The sequence below is a fragment of the Paramisgurnus dabryanus genome, chromosome 22 (genome assembly GCF_030506205.2).
Source record: "Paramisgurnus dabryanus chromosome 22, PD_genome_1.1, whole genome shotgun sequence".
Classification (NCBI taxonomy): Eukaryota; Metazoa; Chordata; class Actinopteri; order Cypriniformes; family Cobitidae; genus Paramisgurnus; species Paramisgurnus dabryanus.
Window position 1 is genome coordinate 25,686,909 of NC_133358.1, and position 18,248 is coordinate 25,705,156.

Sequence of the window (18,248 nt, forward strand, 5' to 3'; positions counted from 1 at the left end):
ACAAGCAATACCTTTATGATGTCTTCTGTGGTTTTTTCCACCTCCTTCAATTGCTTTAAAATAATCTCTTCCTTGGCGGATATCTCCAGTTCCTGTGTCTCCAAATCTCCAATCTCCACCTCTATTCTGCAAGGACATAGACAAATGATTACACACTTTTCAGACTATTGGACTTTATAATGTTATTAAAACTTTCAAGGACTTTCCCGGTCCAATACCCTTAAATTCAAGTGAACAAGGTTACATCGTGTTACCTTTTAAGATACATTGTTACAGTTCCCTTTTGAGGGAACTCGTGCTGCGTCACTGCACCGGTGACACTTTGGAGACGCCTCCAGGGGTAAGTGTGTCTGAATGTGTTTATCAAATTCAACCAATGGTGAGGCTTAACGACAAAGACAGGGTGACGCGGGAGCCAGGAAGTATGTCGCTATCTGAAATATTGCCAAAGACGGCTTTACAGGGACGCAGGAAGTATGGCAAGTAAAACGCAGCGTCTCGTTCCCTTTTCACGGAACAACAGTTACATACCCGAGATATTTTCATGTGTCAAACACAACTATGCAAAAAAAAAACATTTTGGTATGAATCAACATTCGCAGACAGAAGATATAAGCATTTAAAGCAAACAGTGTACCATGTGTGCTTAAAAAGTCAAGAATTTTTATGATTTTATCCTACACTACACAGGGAATAATAAGGATTTTTTTCCAGAAAACTTCTTGCATAAAATAGATTCAAGCACTTTCAATGACCTGTATCTATGTATGTATATTTTCAAAAACTCTTCAGGGCCTTGAATTTTTTCATGGACTTTCAAGGATTTCAATGACTCGCGGGAACTCTGCATATAAGAAAATAGGCCTGTAACTTTATTATTCCTTCACTGGTATATGCACTTGAAAAATCCTTTTCTAATGGCACCTTTATTGTTTAATCATTGTCCATCTCTCTGACATGTATAGAAATTTGACGATAAAGGCAAACAATGTATTTTTTGAGAGAAACTGTCTGTCTGGAGGTCATGACTCTCATCTTGACATAAAGGACATTAACAGAAGATGCTGATCCATATCAGTTCTGTAATTTGGTAGGATTTTGTGTGATTGCTTTTCCACCCAGTTTAAACTGCGTCTATTTACCAAGTACGAGCTTTTTGGCTTTTTTAAGGCCTTTCAACCCCAATAATGTTGGAAAAGAAAACTTCAATTCCAACTTAATAAAGCTCCAAATTGAGAGATCAGACAGTGAGTGTCTCTCAGAAACTGCAGCGTAAACTCTCATTACACCTGTAAAGCATTTTCCTCAGGTGTTTTGTTCTTTATTTGTGTGGTAGGACCTGTGTAAATAGTAAGCGTTTCCAGACTGGGTTTGTTGTAAATGGACAGTTATGTTATGTTGTACGTTGCCTGCGACGCGAAGCACATCATAGACGCTAAACAAGATTCTGACATACTGTACAGTAAACAGGAAGTGAGACGTACCGGTCAATATTGCTCTGTAGAAGTTCAGCCTGGTGCTGGATGTCCTCAGTTTGAGCTTTCGCAGATTCTTGTTCCTCTTCGCTAAGGGTATTTAATCCATCCATCAGCCATTGTTCTCGCAGGGTTTTCTTCTGTTTGTGCAAATAATAATGCAGTATCTTATATTAGCCAACTTTAATATCTATTTCATCCTATTAGTAACAATAATGAACTTCATAATAATGAGATTTGGAGGATCAAAATTTGATTTCGATTATTGACATGATTTCTCGGCCATGATGATGTAGGATTATTTTAGAAAACATATGACTTGGGTTTTCACAAACTCATCATCAATACTACATTACATTACTTATGTATTATATCTATGTCGAGACCATCGGTATACTGGTGTACCACTGAAGGTTAACAAAATTGTATTTGAATAGATAAATGCATTTAAAATAGCCTCTGACTACCAGCAGTCAGTAGCAATTCACATCTTTCCAGATTTGGATGAAACACACATGTGACCCTAGATTACAAAACATAAGGGTTAATTTATTTTAAATTGATATGTATATATTATCTGAAAGTTGAATAAATAAGTGTTTGACGTATGGTTTGTTAGGAAAGGACAATATTTGACAGAGATACAACAAATTGAAAATATGGAATCTGAGGGTGAAAAAAACGAAATATTGAGAAAATCACCCAAACTGCAACCACTCACAAAAATAAAGTTTTGATTTATTTACGTTTGCAAAAAACTTTACTTAATATCCTAATGATTTTTAGTATAAAAGAAAAAGCCATACAATGGCTGTGTCCGAAACAGCCTACTTCCATACTTTATAAATGATTTCAGCAGTAACAACATAAACAAGTGGCTTTCGAGGAAAACACATGACTTCCGGTAAACTCCGGTAAGAATAAATAACAACAAAGTCCTTTTAAAATAGTTCATTTATATAACAAGCAAAATAAACAACACGTAGATTAGGAAACCAGAACATTTGTTATTTTCGAAATGTTATTTTGTAATGACAACATATGTCACTTGATGTATTAAGATGGTGAATGTAGTATGTCTGAATTCATTTATACTATACTTTTTTAATACTATATAGTACCTACAATTTAAACGGTCGATGAGTAGGTACTTCATCTAATTCAGTTCATACTGTCATAGTATGCAATTTCAGACAAAGCTATTGTATTGTTTGCTATTGCTACAAATATACCTATGCAACTTAAAGGGGACATTTCACAAGACTTTAAAAAGATGTAAAAAAACATTGGTGTCCCCAGAGTACGTATGTGAAGTTTTAGCAGTGCCGTGGTTAGATAGTGCAGATTAAGTGGTTATTATAATAAGATCCCCTTTTGACATCACAATGCGAGCCAAATTTGGCTCAAGTTACTGGGTTGTTCATTTTCAAATTTTCTAGGTTAGAAAGCACTGGGGACCCAATTATAGCACTTAAACATGAAAAAAGTTGTCCCCTTTAAGACTGGTTTTGTGGTCCAGGGTGACATGCTATTGGCTAATTACAAAATATGCATGCGAACCCCAACTACCTTTGTTAAAGGAATAGTCTACCCTTTTGCCATATTAAACTATGTTATTACCTCAACTTAGACGAATTAATACATATCTATCTTTTTTCAATGCGTGCACTGTACAGCGCGTTGTGAATGTGTTAGCATTTAGCCTAGCCCCATTCATTCCTATGGTACCGAACAGGGAAGCCACCAAACACTTCTGTGGTTTCCCTATTTAAATACTGTTACATGAGGAGTTATACCAGTAAGTATGGTGCCACAAAATAAAACTTTTTTTTGGTACCATAGGAATGAATGGGGCTAGGCTAAATGCTAACACATTCACAACGCGCTGTACAGTGCACGCATTGAAAAAAGATAGGTATGTATTCATTTGTCAAGGTTGAGGTAATAACATAGTTTAATATGGCAAAAGGGTAGACTATTCCTTTAACAGGAAACATACACCGGAAGTAAAACTGTGCTCATCAGAGTTGTTATTTGAATATAAGATGGAGAAATCCTACCTTTAAATACTGAAGTTTAAATTTCTCTTCTTCAGCGTTTCTTCTTTTCTTTTCTATCTCCTCCCGAATTCGTCGTTTGTCCTAATGGTAGAAAAAAAGATTTACAATTATTATAAAGTTTCACAGTTTATATAAAGAAGTATAAAGTTTCACCTTGACACCGACAGCTTCTTTTTCTATCTGTGACATCTGATGTCTTATTATAATGCAAGCATGTGTGCTACAGAGAGACCTGATATAGTCTTTTAAGAGGGAGGCTTTGCGACATTATTTTTAACTCTTTAATAAATGTAAGAAAATAAACAGCTTAAAGTCTGTCTGTAAACAGAAATAAAACCTTGACAGATTCTTACCATATGCTTTTTTTAATGGACTCCATATATTGACAAAACTAGACACGCAATTCAGCAGAAAAAAACTGATTCATGTAGCTAGAAGTTGTTCAAGTCATCAAGGTCAAAAAAGCTTTAAGACTACTTTGTCTGACTTTTTTCGGCATGCTTTTAATTAAAGAATGCATGCAAAATCCTCACTCCGTCGCAATAAAGAGAAAAATCTGTTTTATCACAGTTTCACACCTTCAGACAACATTGTACAGTATACTAAACATGCTAATATCAAACCAATCTCCATTACAAGAAAATAAATCTTGTCTGATACTCACCGTTATAGCTTGCAGTCTCTCTCGTAACAGAGTTTCTTCCTCCATTATGATCCTGACACATGAAAAGAGAAAGAGCGAGAAATAAACAGCTTATTCTCACAAACAGCCTACCATCTACAGTATGTTCATCTCTAAGAGTAAAGACAAGCTCGTGTGAGTTGGCATATAAGATCTTTGGTAGGGGGAGATCTGTGGGTAGGCGTCAATGCTGGAAGGCGAGGAAGAGTATTGGAAGGATGTGCAAGTCGAAAGAGAGGGTTTACAAAAGACTTTGTAATCTACACATGCTAATAAACAACGAGATGCAAGGATGTTCCTGCAGCTTTTGCAATATGAAGGTTCTGGGTTTGAATCCCAATAAATGGTTAACCAATAAAAAAATGATCGCTGTGGATAAAGGCATCTGTCAAATGTAAATGTATTTAGGTTGTTGCTAAGCAGATCTGAGCTGTTAGCACCTTGCAATGCTAGGGCATCGTGGCTTCTTAGGAGGTTCTGTATGGTTGCTAACCGGTCCAAGATATTCTTGTCTTTAGCATTGTATACAACCAATACATTTTGTGTGCATGAAAAGCAATGAATTGATTTATTAAGAGACAAATATTTCCACTGACTGTTCTTTCATATTTCATATATGCAGAAAATAATTCAAGGCCATTATTCAGATGTCTGGGCTTGCAGAGGCGATGTTGTTGGGTTAACAATAGCCCACTGCAGGCTGACCTCATCCCTGTCTCATACAGAAATAAACATGGGCGGTAAGCTGTCACAGGTGGACCTCAGGGTTACAAGGCATTTAGATGATGAAATTCTGTTATGAAACACACGTGTATAAATGAGCACCCTAAGGTCAAAAACAGAATGACAAACAACCAGTGCCAATAATCTGCTCCAAAAATACAAGTGTGATGTAAAACGTGGGTCCTTCTGGAAGCTGGGGTGAAACATAACAAAGGGCTCACGGTAAGGCCAACAGTGTTTAGTTTGCATGTCAGTCATAAATCACACTTTGTTACCTGCTTTTACTAGTCCACATGAGATATTTGTGACCCTGGACCACAAAACTAGTCATAAGTCACGCTGGTATATTTGTAGCAGTAACCAACAATACATTGTATGGGATTTTTTATGCCAAAAATCATTAGGATATTAAGTAAAGATCATGTTCTAGATATTTAGTAAATTTTCTTACCATAAAAAGTATGTTTCATTAATATGTGTTGCTAAGGACAACCTTAAAGGCGATTTTCTCCATATTTAGATTCCATATATTTGTATCTTGACCAAATATTGCACTATCCTAACAAACTATACACTGTAAAAACTGAACAGTGGGATCAACAAATACAAATAAAAACATCATCAAAGTTGTCCATGTGACATCAGTGGGTCAGTTAGAATGTGTTGAAACATCGAATCTGTTGTGAAGCGACTAAAGTCACGTGACACGGATGATGTATGACGCGGCTGACGTGTTATCTGGTGCGCCCCAGCTGGGGGTTTTTTTTGTGCCCGGGCTTCGTTTACAATCTGAAAAAAAACGTTGCAAAAATGTCTGAGGATAACACGTCATCCGCGTCACTGCAGTCACGTGACTTTAGTCTCGTGCATGCACTTCATAACAGATGTGGAAGAGAAGACAATGCTTAATAAAGTCGTAATTTTTGTTATTTTTGGACCAAAATGTATTTTCGATGCTTCAACACATTCTAACTGACCCACTGATGTCACATGGACTACTTTGATGATGTTTTTATTACCTTTCTGGACATGGACAGTATACCGTACATAGATTTTCAATGAAGGATAAACAAGCTCTCGAACTAAATATAAAACATCTTAAAAAGTGTTCCGGAGGTCTTATAAGTTTGAAACAACATAAGAGTGAGTAATAAATAACATTATTTTCATTTTTGGGTGAACAATCCCTTTAATATTTTCCCTATCCAAATATTCTGTCTGTGCCTCATTCATGAAGGCTATACGATTTACACCCCTGTCTCAAAGGTATAGACTTCAAACTGTTGAGAAGTCAATGCTAAATGGGTCTGTACTAAGTGTTCTCACATGCTTTGGGTTTATAGTATCAGGTTGTTCCTTTCTTAAAGACAAACGTTTCTGAATACACGTGCTGTCTCAGATGATGGTCCATATGACAGCTGTGTACAGCACCGCACCTGTGATTGGTCAGTTGATGTTAAACGGCTCAGATTACATCTCTACACTTCGGTCGGTGACTAATGACTTTATCGGACACCCTTGATCTATTTAACATGTCACAGATCTACAACAACAGATTATTAACATCTATTCAGACAGGGTGTACACACCAAACGCAAAGTCTTATTCAGAATCTCAGAGCAAGATGACATTTCCCTTAATAACACTAGCATTTGTCCATTCTTCTTTTAAATGTCTCATCAATTGACAAGATGCCCCACTAATTCGAGGCATAGCTTAAGTAATGTTTGACAGAGAGATGCATTTACAGAGGGAAAAAAAATTATGTGTGGGTGTGAAGTCCTCACATCCCCATTTTGCACCTTTTAGACAGAAAAAAAATAAGCACAGGATAAATCAGAGCAATTAGAAAAATATTGCAATTAGGAAATTTTGTCACCTAATGCACAAAATATTTAATCAACCAAAAACACTATTAACGCTTCATCTAGTACGTGCACAAATTGCTAGCTGCTTGCTTTTATTAACAAAAAATGCTATTGTCATGCACTGCCCCAAAAATGCTCCCTAGCTGCACCCTTTCTAAAAGTACACCTTTGCACCTAAAAAGTTCATATATAAGTACCTCAGAAGTACATATTGGTACCAAAGAGTGAATATTAGTACCTCAAAGGTACAAATTGTTGGTACCAAATGTATACATATCTGTACCTAAATGGTTCATATTAGGACACCCCCAGTGACAGCTATAGGGGGCATAAAAAAAAAAATTCTGACAGTGCCATTATGTTAATAATTATTTGTAAAGCAGTAAAAAATGTTTCTGTAGCTCAGTGGTAGTGCATGCATGAGCAGCGCAAAGGTTGTGGGGACGAACCCAGGGAGCACACATACTGATAATACCTTGTAATGCACTGTAATGCGTAAATGTAAAAATATGAAAATTAGTAAATTAATGCAGACATCATGTTAAGCATAAGAAAATTAGTGAAATAATTTACTAATTAAGTGTCCCAACTTTGCAGTACCAACCCAGTATCACAAATGTATAGTCATGTAATTTTGTGAGTCTTTTCTGTGACACTGACATGTTTTTCCACCTTTTTGCGTGAACATGTCACGTATTTCTGTTTACGTGTCACCGTCCCGCATTTGTTACTCAACTGTTTTGTCCTATTTTCTTACCATTGTCACTACGGTAAAGGGTTAGATTTACATAAAATGACATCCTTACCCAAACCAAACTCTAACCCTAATGCCAGGCGACAATGGTTTAAAAATCATAAAATATAAAAAATAAATCATGATAAAGGTATAAACCAATACTTAGTGACATCCTGATGCAAACACCAAATCTAACCCTAAACCGAAGCGTCAATGGTTTGAAAATAGGACAAAACAGTTGAGTAACAAATACGTGACAGTGACACGTAAATAGAAATACATACACAAATTCATGCAAAATGGCGGAAAAACATGTGAGTGTCACAGAAAAGAATCACAAAATTAAGTGACTATAGGTACCTAATTTCGTGATACAGGGTTGCATGTACATACCATGGAGATGTCAAGTGCCATATACAGTAGTTAAAATAATTTTATAATATTATGTTTTGCAGGAAAACCTGCAACCCGGATGAACATATAATATTAAAAATAAATGTAATTTAAATGTATTATTATTATTATTATATAATATTTTAATTCAAGAAGCAGTCTGCAACCTTCAGAGTAAGAACACAAGAACAAAATACTCACAGTTTGTAGAGATGCCAGACTATATGTATGCTTTTATGGAAACTATAAATGTAATACATACATACAGTACCATAATATTAGCGTCAGATTTCAACCCTACACCACAATACCATCCCAGTACACCAAAATACAGCAAATCCTCACACACAGTGAGCCAATTTATGCAAAAATCTAAATAAATTACGCCCCATCTGAAAATTTGTGTAGGAGTGAATGGATATTACACACCCACACATGAGCTTCTGAAATGAAAGTCTGATATTGCCAAGCCTGATGATCCAAAGGGATTCAGAGAACTGGAATTCTGATTCCTAAATCCAGAATTCCGACGCATTATCATTCCTATCTGATTCATTCAGCTCTGATTACAACAACCTGGCAGGATTAATAAGAAATCCAGTGTGGAAACAGACAAGAGAAGGTCATATTAGATTGTCCTGACCACACTGCCAGGTCTGAAGTATGGATATCACAGTAGAAAATAGTCACTGTCTCACAGCTGGACTGTCAGCACACATTCAAGTATGATTGAATGATCGGTGAACATTAGCCCACGACCTCTCCTGACGTCTAAGACCCATCAGCTGTTAAGATAAACCTCCTTCTCCAAACCATGTCACCTGCTTTTCTCCTCCAAACATGATGACACAAGCAAGAATATCATGTATGTTACAAAATAACAGTGGCAATACATTGGTAGTGATGAATTGGTATTCCTGAATTGTAGCTCAGTTGGTTGTGGGGTATATTAGCAGCGCAAAGGTTGTGGGTTCAATCCCAGGGAACACACTGATTAAAAAATGTATACAAGCTTAAATGTACCATGAATCACTTTGGATAAAAGCATACATGTCTTTTGTGATTGCATGCATGCACTTAAAAATTAATCTGTGCTCTGATTCATACAGTATATGTGGGTGGCAGGATCTTTTCAAAGCAAACTACAGCCCCCGCCTCCCTTTCCTCTTATGGTTTCCGCGTACAACATTTCCAGGTATGTGCCTTTAGTACACTTCCTAGTGCTGTGACATCAGTTGAGAATAAGAGGAGGTGTCCCCGGTGCTATCTGTGATGTCATAAGTCCCCTGACGGACAACAGCAAACTGTGGCGGACTAAGACCGCGTTAAGTATGTAGACAAAAGCTTAGTGAACCTCTTGCCGCCAAACCTGGAGGGCCGGCGAAAGGCACCCAGCTTAAAGGAATTATAAGCTTACTGACTCGATGACCCCTTGATCTTTTTTAGACTGAGCTACACAAAAACATTTTCCTTTACAGTTACTTTACCTCAAGCAAGTACAACAATACATCTTAAAACGAGCAACAAGCATAAAAACTAAAAACAGCTAAAAACATTCAGATGAATTTCAAGGAATAAACTATATCTAGAATAAATAATACAAAGAAATAAAAAGAAATCGTAAGATACTCACCCTTTATTTGATGCCAGTTAAAGGTTTTTAGTTAAAAAGCGCTGACCGGTTTTCTGTATATTTATTCCAGCATGGCTGTATGTGTATGTGTGTGTATGAGCTCATCTAAGTACAGGTACCGAAGGTTTAGGGTTGATCCTGTGTTACCATCACTGGCAGGCTGCCCCTCTCGCTGTCTCTCTCTCTCTTTCTCTCTCTCTCTCCCTCCCTCCCTTTAACTTACTCCCCTTTCCTCTCATATACCCCGTCTCTTTCTCTCTCTCTCTCTCTCTCTCTCGCTCTCTCTCTCTCTCTCAGAGCTGGGCTGCTCTACCATGTGTTAGCCCACGTCCAACTGTAACACAATGTGCCCACACACACCAACACACATATATATCAGCTGTTGTTGTTCCCCTCAGGCGAACATGTGCGTCCATCTTTTGCTGACGAACAATTTGCTAAATTACTCCTTTCCAAAATGAGTTTTAAAGGACAGAACAACAGCTAATATATCTTTTATCCAGGGCTTTATAGAGGAGGTGTGTCTACTGTAGTGCTCCACCAGCCCCCATTACAGACATTCATATTTCATCTTATTTTCTCTCTGTATCTCTCTTGTGCTACAGTAGAGATGTGAAAATACAAAATTTGCCCTTAAAGGTGCAATTTGTAATTTTTAGATGGATATTTTGACAGAAATGCAATATAATATACATAAATATTAGGGGTGTAACGATACACCATGCGATTCTGCTTGCTATGCTTATTAATAAATTATGGTGAAATGCCGCTACGTCCAAAAGCCAGATGGCGCTCTCGTGCAGAAACTCAATATGTGCTGCAGAAGAAGGACCATTACACAGGCAGCTCTGGGAAATGTATAAACATACTTACATTTTCATGATAATAAAGAATGCATATAATGATTATGTTTGACGACGAGTGTTGCTTTTTCAGATGCATGTTATAAATACTCAAACAGTGCTTTTAGATTGATAAGGACTTGATCAAATAGCCGTAGTACATGTAAGAGCAGTGCATAATATCGAAAATCAGAATCTATATCGAACAGGTATTATAGTGTGTATCACCAAATATCTCTACAACCCTAATAAATATATTATCTCCTTACATAGAAGTCTCCATTTTGCACCACCATGTTTCTACAGTAGCCCTAAATGGACGAACTTCTCTAGAGCACGTTTCATAGCTTTGTCCTGTGGTGACTACCGTAGCTTCTCGATGCGTTGGATGAACTGTGGACTAATGTGTAATGTATAGTCGTGCATAAGTTCTATGCCGTAGGCTATGCGTAGTCTGTCCGCAGCTCTGTGTGGCCTGACGCGCACCTCTACAAAAAATTTAACAATGTGTCCGTCCTACGTGGACCGCAAGCACTGTGATTGGTCCACTGGAACCCCTCCCCCAGGGCAAAACGCGGACGATAATGCAGAAGTATATATGAAAAACGACGCGTTTTTGGCCGTTGTGGCTACGCTGTAGGGCCTACATACAACAATAATGAGCCCTTAAAGGGATAGTTCACCCAAAAAAAGATAATAGTGAGAGACGTACCCTTTACCCTTTAACGGTTGACATGTTATCTGGTGCCCCCCAGCTTTTTTGTGCGTTTACAGTCTGAGGGAGATGCACGCTGTAAGTTTGAAAAAAAAACTTTGCAAACATGTCTTAGGATAACACTGCAGTCACGTGACTTCAGTCTCGGAAGAGAAAAAGAAAATGACAATTCTGAATAAAGTCGTAATTTTGGTTATTTTTGGACCAAAATGTATTTTCGATGCTTCAACACATTCTAACTGACCCACTGATGTGACATGGACTACTTTGATGATGTTTACCTTTCTGGATATGGACAGTATATCGTACATAGATTTTCAATAGTGAGTCAGCAAGCTCTAGAACTAAATCTAAAACATCTTAAACTGTGTTTCAAAGATGAACGGAGGTCTTACAAGTTTGGAACGACATGAGGGTAAGTTATTAATGACATTATTTTCATTTATGGGTAAACTATCCCTTTAAGCTGTTGGTTGGAATTCACCACTAGATGCCGCAAAAAATCTCCACAGTGGACCTTTAAAGTTGCTTTTCAGACTTGGCCAAAACTGTGGATTTACAATTTCTTTACATTACTTTTTACTTTATTTTCGAAAAGAGTAAATAAATCACTGGCAAAAAATTATTTATTAATACTGAAAGAGGAATCTGATCTTTGGACAAGCATCCAGCTGCAACAAACTTTTATACCAAACAAACTTTTGATTAATATTTGCAATATTATCATGAAGGGCTTCACAATATGAAAACCTGGGTGGTGAGCTTTTTTAACTTACATTTAGCAGACACTTTTATCCATAGTGACTTCTAGTTCATTACAAGGTATACATTTTATCAGTATGTGTGTGTGTTCCCTGGGTTCGATCCCCTGACCTTTTGCGCTGCTAACACAATGCTTTACCACTGTGCTGTATAGGAGCTTTTATCGAGCCAGTATGATACCTTAGAAACCACCTATCAATGCCCTAGCATCCTGGCATCATCATGAAAAGTCTTGTGAAGGTAAATCAGTTTAAATATTGCACTACTGAAAATGTTTCCTGTTTGGTCCATGTAGCCCAGTCTAATTAGCCCCATGCCCATTCTCACCATAAAACATGATGAGCTCAGAGCTTGTTATTTCTATATTATTCTGTCCTCTGGCATGGGTGCCTTTACTCATTATTACCTTGACTAATCAAATCCCACATCTCTGTGTCCGCTGCCCCAACTGGGAAATAAAACTAAATAGACTCCATGGCTGAACAGATATATAATGTGCAACCATGCAGATTCAACCTCTAACAAGTGTTCTAGATTTTGAGATCCGCACGTGGTTCCGCTGTACATTGACGAATCAGCAGCCTCGAGCATGTGCTAAAGTAGCCATGGCAACGGGCTGAACTCATGCCAAGTTATTTAGTCCTAGCATGCTAAAGATAGACCCAAAAAGCATGCGGGAAACTCTGTACTGCATGATACCATGGTACATTTTTATATGTACTGCTGAGTAAGTACCGAATGCAGGTTTGCTACCACTAGATAAATATATATTCGATGGCACACACATTAGAGACAGCTTGCAGGGTGAGGCCATCAATGTGGGGCATTACTGCCGGCTAGGCCTCGTGCATGCCAGCCTGCCACGTTCCTGCTGGTCTTCTAATGAATGGAAACCAAGGGCGGATCTGTCACCAGAACACGGTCCTGTCTCTGAGCAGCCTGGCAATGAAGACTTAGCCAAACTGCCTACACACAGTCTGTCAAACAGGAATAAGAGGAAAGGAAGAGGGGGGAGGAGAGGAAAAGAGGTTAAGATGATGGAGAAGACAGAAGAGATGAGGAGAGGAAAGAAACCATCAAGCATATAAAAAAGAAAAAAAACGTACCTCTTAGTAACTCTATGAACACCTGTGTGAGACCGTTTTACATTCAGGTGTTGTTGAGATGGTGCTGAGGATTCAATTCAGGTAGACACTCTCTGAATGTCAAGTTGATGTCTTTGAAGCATCATTTGCTGGCTCAAACAGACAACATCTCTTTCACAACCCTGCGGGAGAGCAATAGAGAGAAAGAGAGAGATCAGTCAAATCTTTTGTGAATCAGATAGACTTCAAGTCAGACAGATAGATCGACAGATGAAGTCTCCCTCTGATCCATTAGAAAGTCTCTCTCATCAAAGAGGTTGTCAAAAAGCTGAAGTGATTCTGATCTCACACCCACACAACGCAAACAACCCACAATGCCTTTCAGATTTCACTGAGCTGTCAATCACACAAAGACTAACAACAGCAGTACTGCAAGTATAGAAAGAAACATATTTCCTTATTAATATTAGTACCAGTTCATTTTATTTAATTGTACGTTTAAAGGGACATTCCTCTTTTTTTTAAATATGCTAATTTTTCCGCTCCCCTACAGTTAAACATTTGATTCTTACCATTTCGGAATCCAAGCGCTAGCACATTTAGCATAGCTTAGCACAATCTATTAAATCTGATTAGACCGCTAGCATCGCGCAAAAAAATAACCAAAGAGTTTCGATATTTTTCATATTTAAAACTTGACTCTTCTGTAGTTACATCGTGTACTAAGACAGACGTAAAATTAAAAGCTGCAATTTTCTAGGCAGATATGTCTAGGAACTATACTCTTAAACTGGCGTAATAATCAGTGACTTTGCTGCTGTAACATGGCTGCAGCAGGTGTAGTGATATTACGCAGCAGCCGAAAATAGTCCCCTTGGTTACTTTCAATGGAAGGGGACTACTTTCGGGCAGTGCATAATATCACTACGCCTGTCGCCATATTACAGCAGCAAAGTCCTTGATTATTAAGCCAGAATGAGAATATAGTCCTAACCATATCTGCCTAGAAAATTGCAGCTTTTAATTATCCGTCGGTCTTAGTACACAATGTAACTACAGAAGAGTCAAGTTTCAAATAGGAAATATATAGAAACTTTGGTTATTTTTGAGCGCCATGCTAATGGTCTAATCAGATTCAATGGATTGTGCTAAGCTATGCTAAAAGTGCTAGCGCCAGACCCGGAGATCAGCTGAATGGATTCCAAAACAGTAAGAATCAAATGTTTAACTCTAGGGGAGCTGGAAAATGAGCAATTTTCAAAAAAATTGTAATGTCTCTTTAAATGCAATACCAACCATATGGTGCATGCAAATAAGCATTGAACTAAGTGATCTTAACTACACAATAACTTTTATTGGTCTAGATGGAGAGATCTGCTTATAGTATCATTTAAAGACCTACTTTTTAGTGCCTGTCACATTGTGTGTTGTGTGTGTATATTATTTCAGAGCTGTTTTACAATATCTTTGTAAAAACACTGAGCTGACAAACATAAAAATACACAGGAATGTGTGAAACCCCGCCACGCGTCCTGATAAAATTTGACACCTACACTTTTAAAGTGTGCAGGAGATATTACAATGATGAAACCCTACAGAGATTCATCTGTCAACTGCAGTCCGCTTCTTGGTACAGGTGCTGTTTCTGTTGCCATGGCAGCCTGAAAACCCTGCAATGAGGCGGACAGAACAGGACTGCCCTTTTCTCTTCAAATACTTTGGGAATGTTCCGGATGTGAGCTATTTTTATCGACAGAAGCAGATTTTACTTCTTTTTGCAAGCATAATTTTTTAGTGGTTGCCTGCGCCCATGTTAAGGTTACCAGGGTGATGTTTTGCAGTTGGTAGGATGTTTTAAGCATGTTGATATGCAGGTGCAGATGACGTGTTATAGGATGTTGAGGCCACCCACCATATGATATTCTGGTCTTTAGATATGGCTCTGTCCTTTCCTTTATCAATCCAAAGGATAAGACAATCTATGCATGCACTGAAGTTTAATATGCAGGATTACAGTTACATGATAACATGACCACAATCCAACCAAAGTCTGTTCTTAGCCAAAATAAGCTGTAATGTGAATCGAACTCAGGGATGAACAGTAACAGTTTGCTTGGACTTAACAATTAAGCACTGCTAATCATTTTCCTAAACAATTTTTATGACGTAAGGGTAAATACAATGTATGATCTCCCACCTGTGCTGGGTTAGAGTCTTGGCTTTGATGATGCCAGCCTGTGTCTGTGCTAGGATTTGGGAGCTCATGTAATGGTTGGATCAAAGGTTTGTAGAGGCGAGTGAATCCCTGGCAGGAGTTCTAGAACATTCCTCCAGTCCGATATGAGGGCAGAATTCCTCCTGTGTGAAATCATCCGGCAAGCTATGAGATCTCCGTGGTGGATTACAATGAGCTCTTGAAAGCAAGAGACCTGCTTATGATTAAACTGTTAAAAAATACTTTTATGTGATATCAAAAGTAGGCTATTGCATTTTATGCATTTCTAAAGATAAAAAATGAAGTTGAGAGCAAGGGTTAGCAATAAAACAAGATGAGGCATAAATATATCTAAACTTTTATTATTGTGAGTGGATGCAGTGCTAAGGAACTCATTTAGGCAACATTAAAGGCGATTTTCTCAATATTTAGATTTTTTTGCACCTTCAGAATCCATATTTTCCAAATATCATCCTATACTAACAAACTATACATCAACGGAAAGCTTATTTATTAGGCTTTCAAATGATGTATAAATCTCAATTTAAAAAAAATTAACCCTTATGTTTATATGGTCGCATAAAAGGCTCTTGTCATGCTGTGTGGTAGATGTAGAGAGATTAAGTGACCAGTAGATGGCAGGAAAACTTAAGTGTTAACAACCACTGGATTCTGAAACACTAACATAACTGATAAGAATATACTGTAAACTCACCATCCACTTTATTATGTAGGACTACATTTCTTCCTTCAGATCTGCTTTATTTTTCCATGGCATATATTCAAAGGCATACTGGAAACACCGCTCAGAGATTTCAGTCCATTTTGACAGGATAGCATCAGGATCCTGTTCCATCACATCCCAAATATCTGATAACTGTGGAGAAACCAATTTGAGATGAATGATTTAATAGTGGAAATATGAGTAGGTAATATACCTTTATCACCATCACCCCACTATACAAGCTGACTAGACGACCACAGCACGACATTTTCCACAAACTTCTTGTGTACATCTGTTTAAAAGTGTGAGGGAAAAGCTAACACACATTGAATGATTTTTACTAAATTAAAAACGAATCTACTAAAACATTAAGTGAGTTAACGTTACACAATTAATGCCAATGGTGTAACCTTTAACCGATACCTAAAACTGAAAAATATGCCATTATTTCCTCTCAAGCGTTTAAACAGCTTTACCACAAATGTAATCCATAAACTGTGTAATTTAAGTCTTCAAACGCAATATGATAGCTGTATGTTAAGAACTGGCCACAATTTCTTTATATTTGTTAAAAGTTACACGTTTATGACAACCGTTGCGGTCTTGTGGAGATATAATTCCGAGCACGTGACTTAGCGAAGTCCATAGGCTTGTTCGACTGCATCCGGCGTCGCAAGAATCAACAGCCGGATGACGTCAAAGTACCGCGGGAGCGATTCGCGAAATCGTACGAGGAGTTTGGTTTTAAATCGCTCTCGCGGAACTTTGACGTCATCATGCTGTCGGTTCTTCCGGCGCCACGTGAAGTCGAACAAGCTTCATGTTGTGACGTTGGCGGGGCGTGTCCACCAGGAGCCCACCTGTTAAAATGTCTTTGAGGACCTGAAATATCATTAAATTCAGTTAAAAAATATAAATATAAAAAAACAATGGTGAATATTTAAAATGAGCCCACCAAGGATCAGTATCCATTGTTAAAGACAAAAACAGGAAAATTTATCTTTTAGCATTGGCATTGGTTAGCTTTTGCTCTTAGCCCCTGCTAGTAAATATAATGGAATGTTGTTTTCTATATTAATTTGCTTATTAGTGACTTATATTTTTAAGAGCATGCAACGTCATAGGCGGAGCTTTACGTTTGTGCTGGGGGCACCTATCGGCAAACAAGGTCACTGCAATACTTTGAGATTGCGAGAGAGTGTGGCATCACTGTTTATAATATTTTTTTTAAGAATTAAAACAATAAAAAAATCTTATTCCATGCATATCAACTAGATTAAAATATATATCTGACATCCTTTTCTAAATGTCAGCATGGTTAAGAGAACAGCAGGAATTATTTATGGCTCACCGCACTACTAATCATGCAAAATTGCCATGTGTCATCTCACCAAAATGCGGTCAAGTCTTTTTGATGTGTGTACTGTGTATATGTGTGATTATGTACACTACAGTAGACGATACAGGTGTGAGTCTTGGGCTTATTTGTGTCAAATGTTACAATGAGCCCAACTTAACCTGACAAGGTTTAACCTTTCTAGTTAACATGCCATAACATAGCAGGCATCTCAGGAGACCTAACCCAGAACTGTGTAGTTCAGAAGTAACAGCTCACGGCACCAAACAGATTTACCAGTTATTTTTATCTTTATCTCAGATGTTTTTTCTTAAAGTCATAAGACGAAATGAAATAGAAGACGACTACTTACAGTAAAGTAAAAGTATTGCATCAAATTAATTTGTAGAGTATTGTTTAAATATTTTCAACACTTTCCTTTCAATCTTTTCACAACTCAATCACTTCCTGACATAAAATCAAGTCTCGCCCTACATTTTTCTTATTGAATATCTTTTTTCATTGGGAAATGTGTCACATAGGATTGTAAAGGCTGTTTTATGTTGGATAATATGGGAGTAATAGGAAATTGCATAATTCATATCTCAGTCATCTGAGCTTTCACATTTGCCCACGTCAGATTTCCAATAACAGAATTCCACCCCTTTAGGTAAAACAGGAAAAAGCTGAATGATGGTTTATGTCCCTGTAGCCTCTTTCACTGCATCGCCACTCACCATTTTATTAATATAAATGGCAGCCTGCATGTGGCACATCAGGGGCCTTTTATAAAATATTTAAAGGCGCTTAAGATGACACGATGCACCACAAGAATCTCATGAATTTGTTAGTGGCCGCTGGTTAAAGTTTGAAAAACTACTCATGGGGTTTTCATGTGTACATTTGATAGCTGTTATGTCAGAGTTGATATACAATGATCAATTACATCAGATTACAAAATACAGGCACAAGAAACTTTTCCCTACAAGTGGGTACTGA

General features: G+C 37.6%; 1 protein-coding gene across 4 annotated transcripts in view; it reads right to left on the minus strand.

The window, feature by feature from the left end:
- palmdb (palmdelphin b) overlaps window positions 1–13,145 on the minus strand; it is a 30,912-nt gene extending 17,767 nt beyond the window's left edge. Inside the window, exons 1-5 of one of the 4 annotated variants that reach the window (XM_065258506.2) lie at window positions 12,996–13,145; window positions 4,200–4,251; window positions 3,536–3,616; window positions 1,485–1,615; window positions 12–126 (exon numbers count right to left, since the gene is read on the minus strand). In XM_065258506.2, coding sequence (XP_065114578.1) covers window positions 12–126; window positions 1,485–1,615; window positions 3,536–3,616; window positions 4,200–4,244 — 372 coding nt within the window. In that variant the 5' untranslated portion in view covers window positions 4,245–4,251; window positions 12,996–13,145. Of the gene's footprint in view, window positions 1–11; window positions 127–1,484; window positions 1,616–3,535; window positions 3,617–4,199; window positions 4,252–8,138; window positions 8,252–9,570; window positions 9,963–12,995 lie in introns of those variants that run through there. The other 3 variants (XM_065258505.2, XM_065258504.1, XM_065258503.2) reach the window with 3 other exon arrangements.
- Between the last annotated feature and the right edge of the window lie 5,103 nt (window positions 13,146–18,248).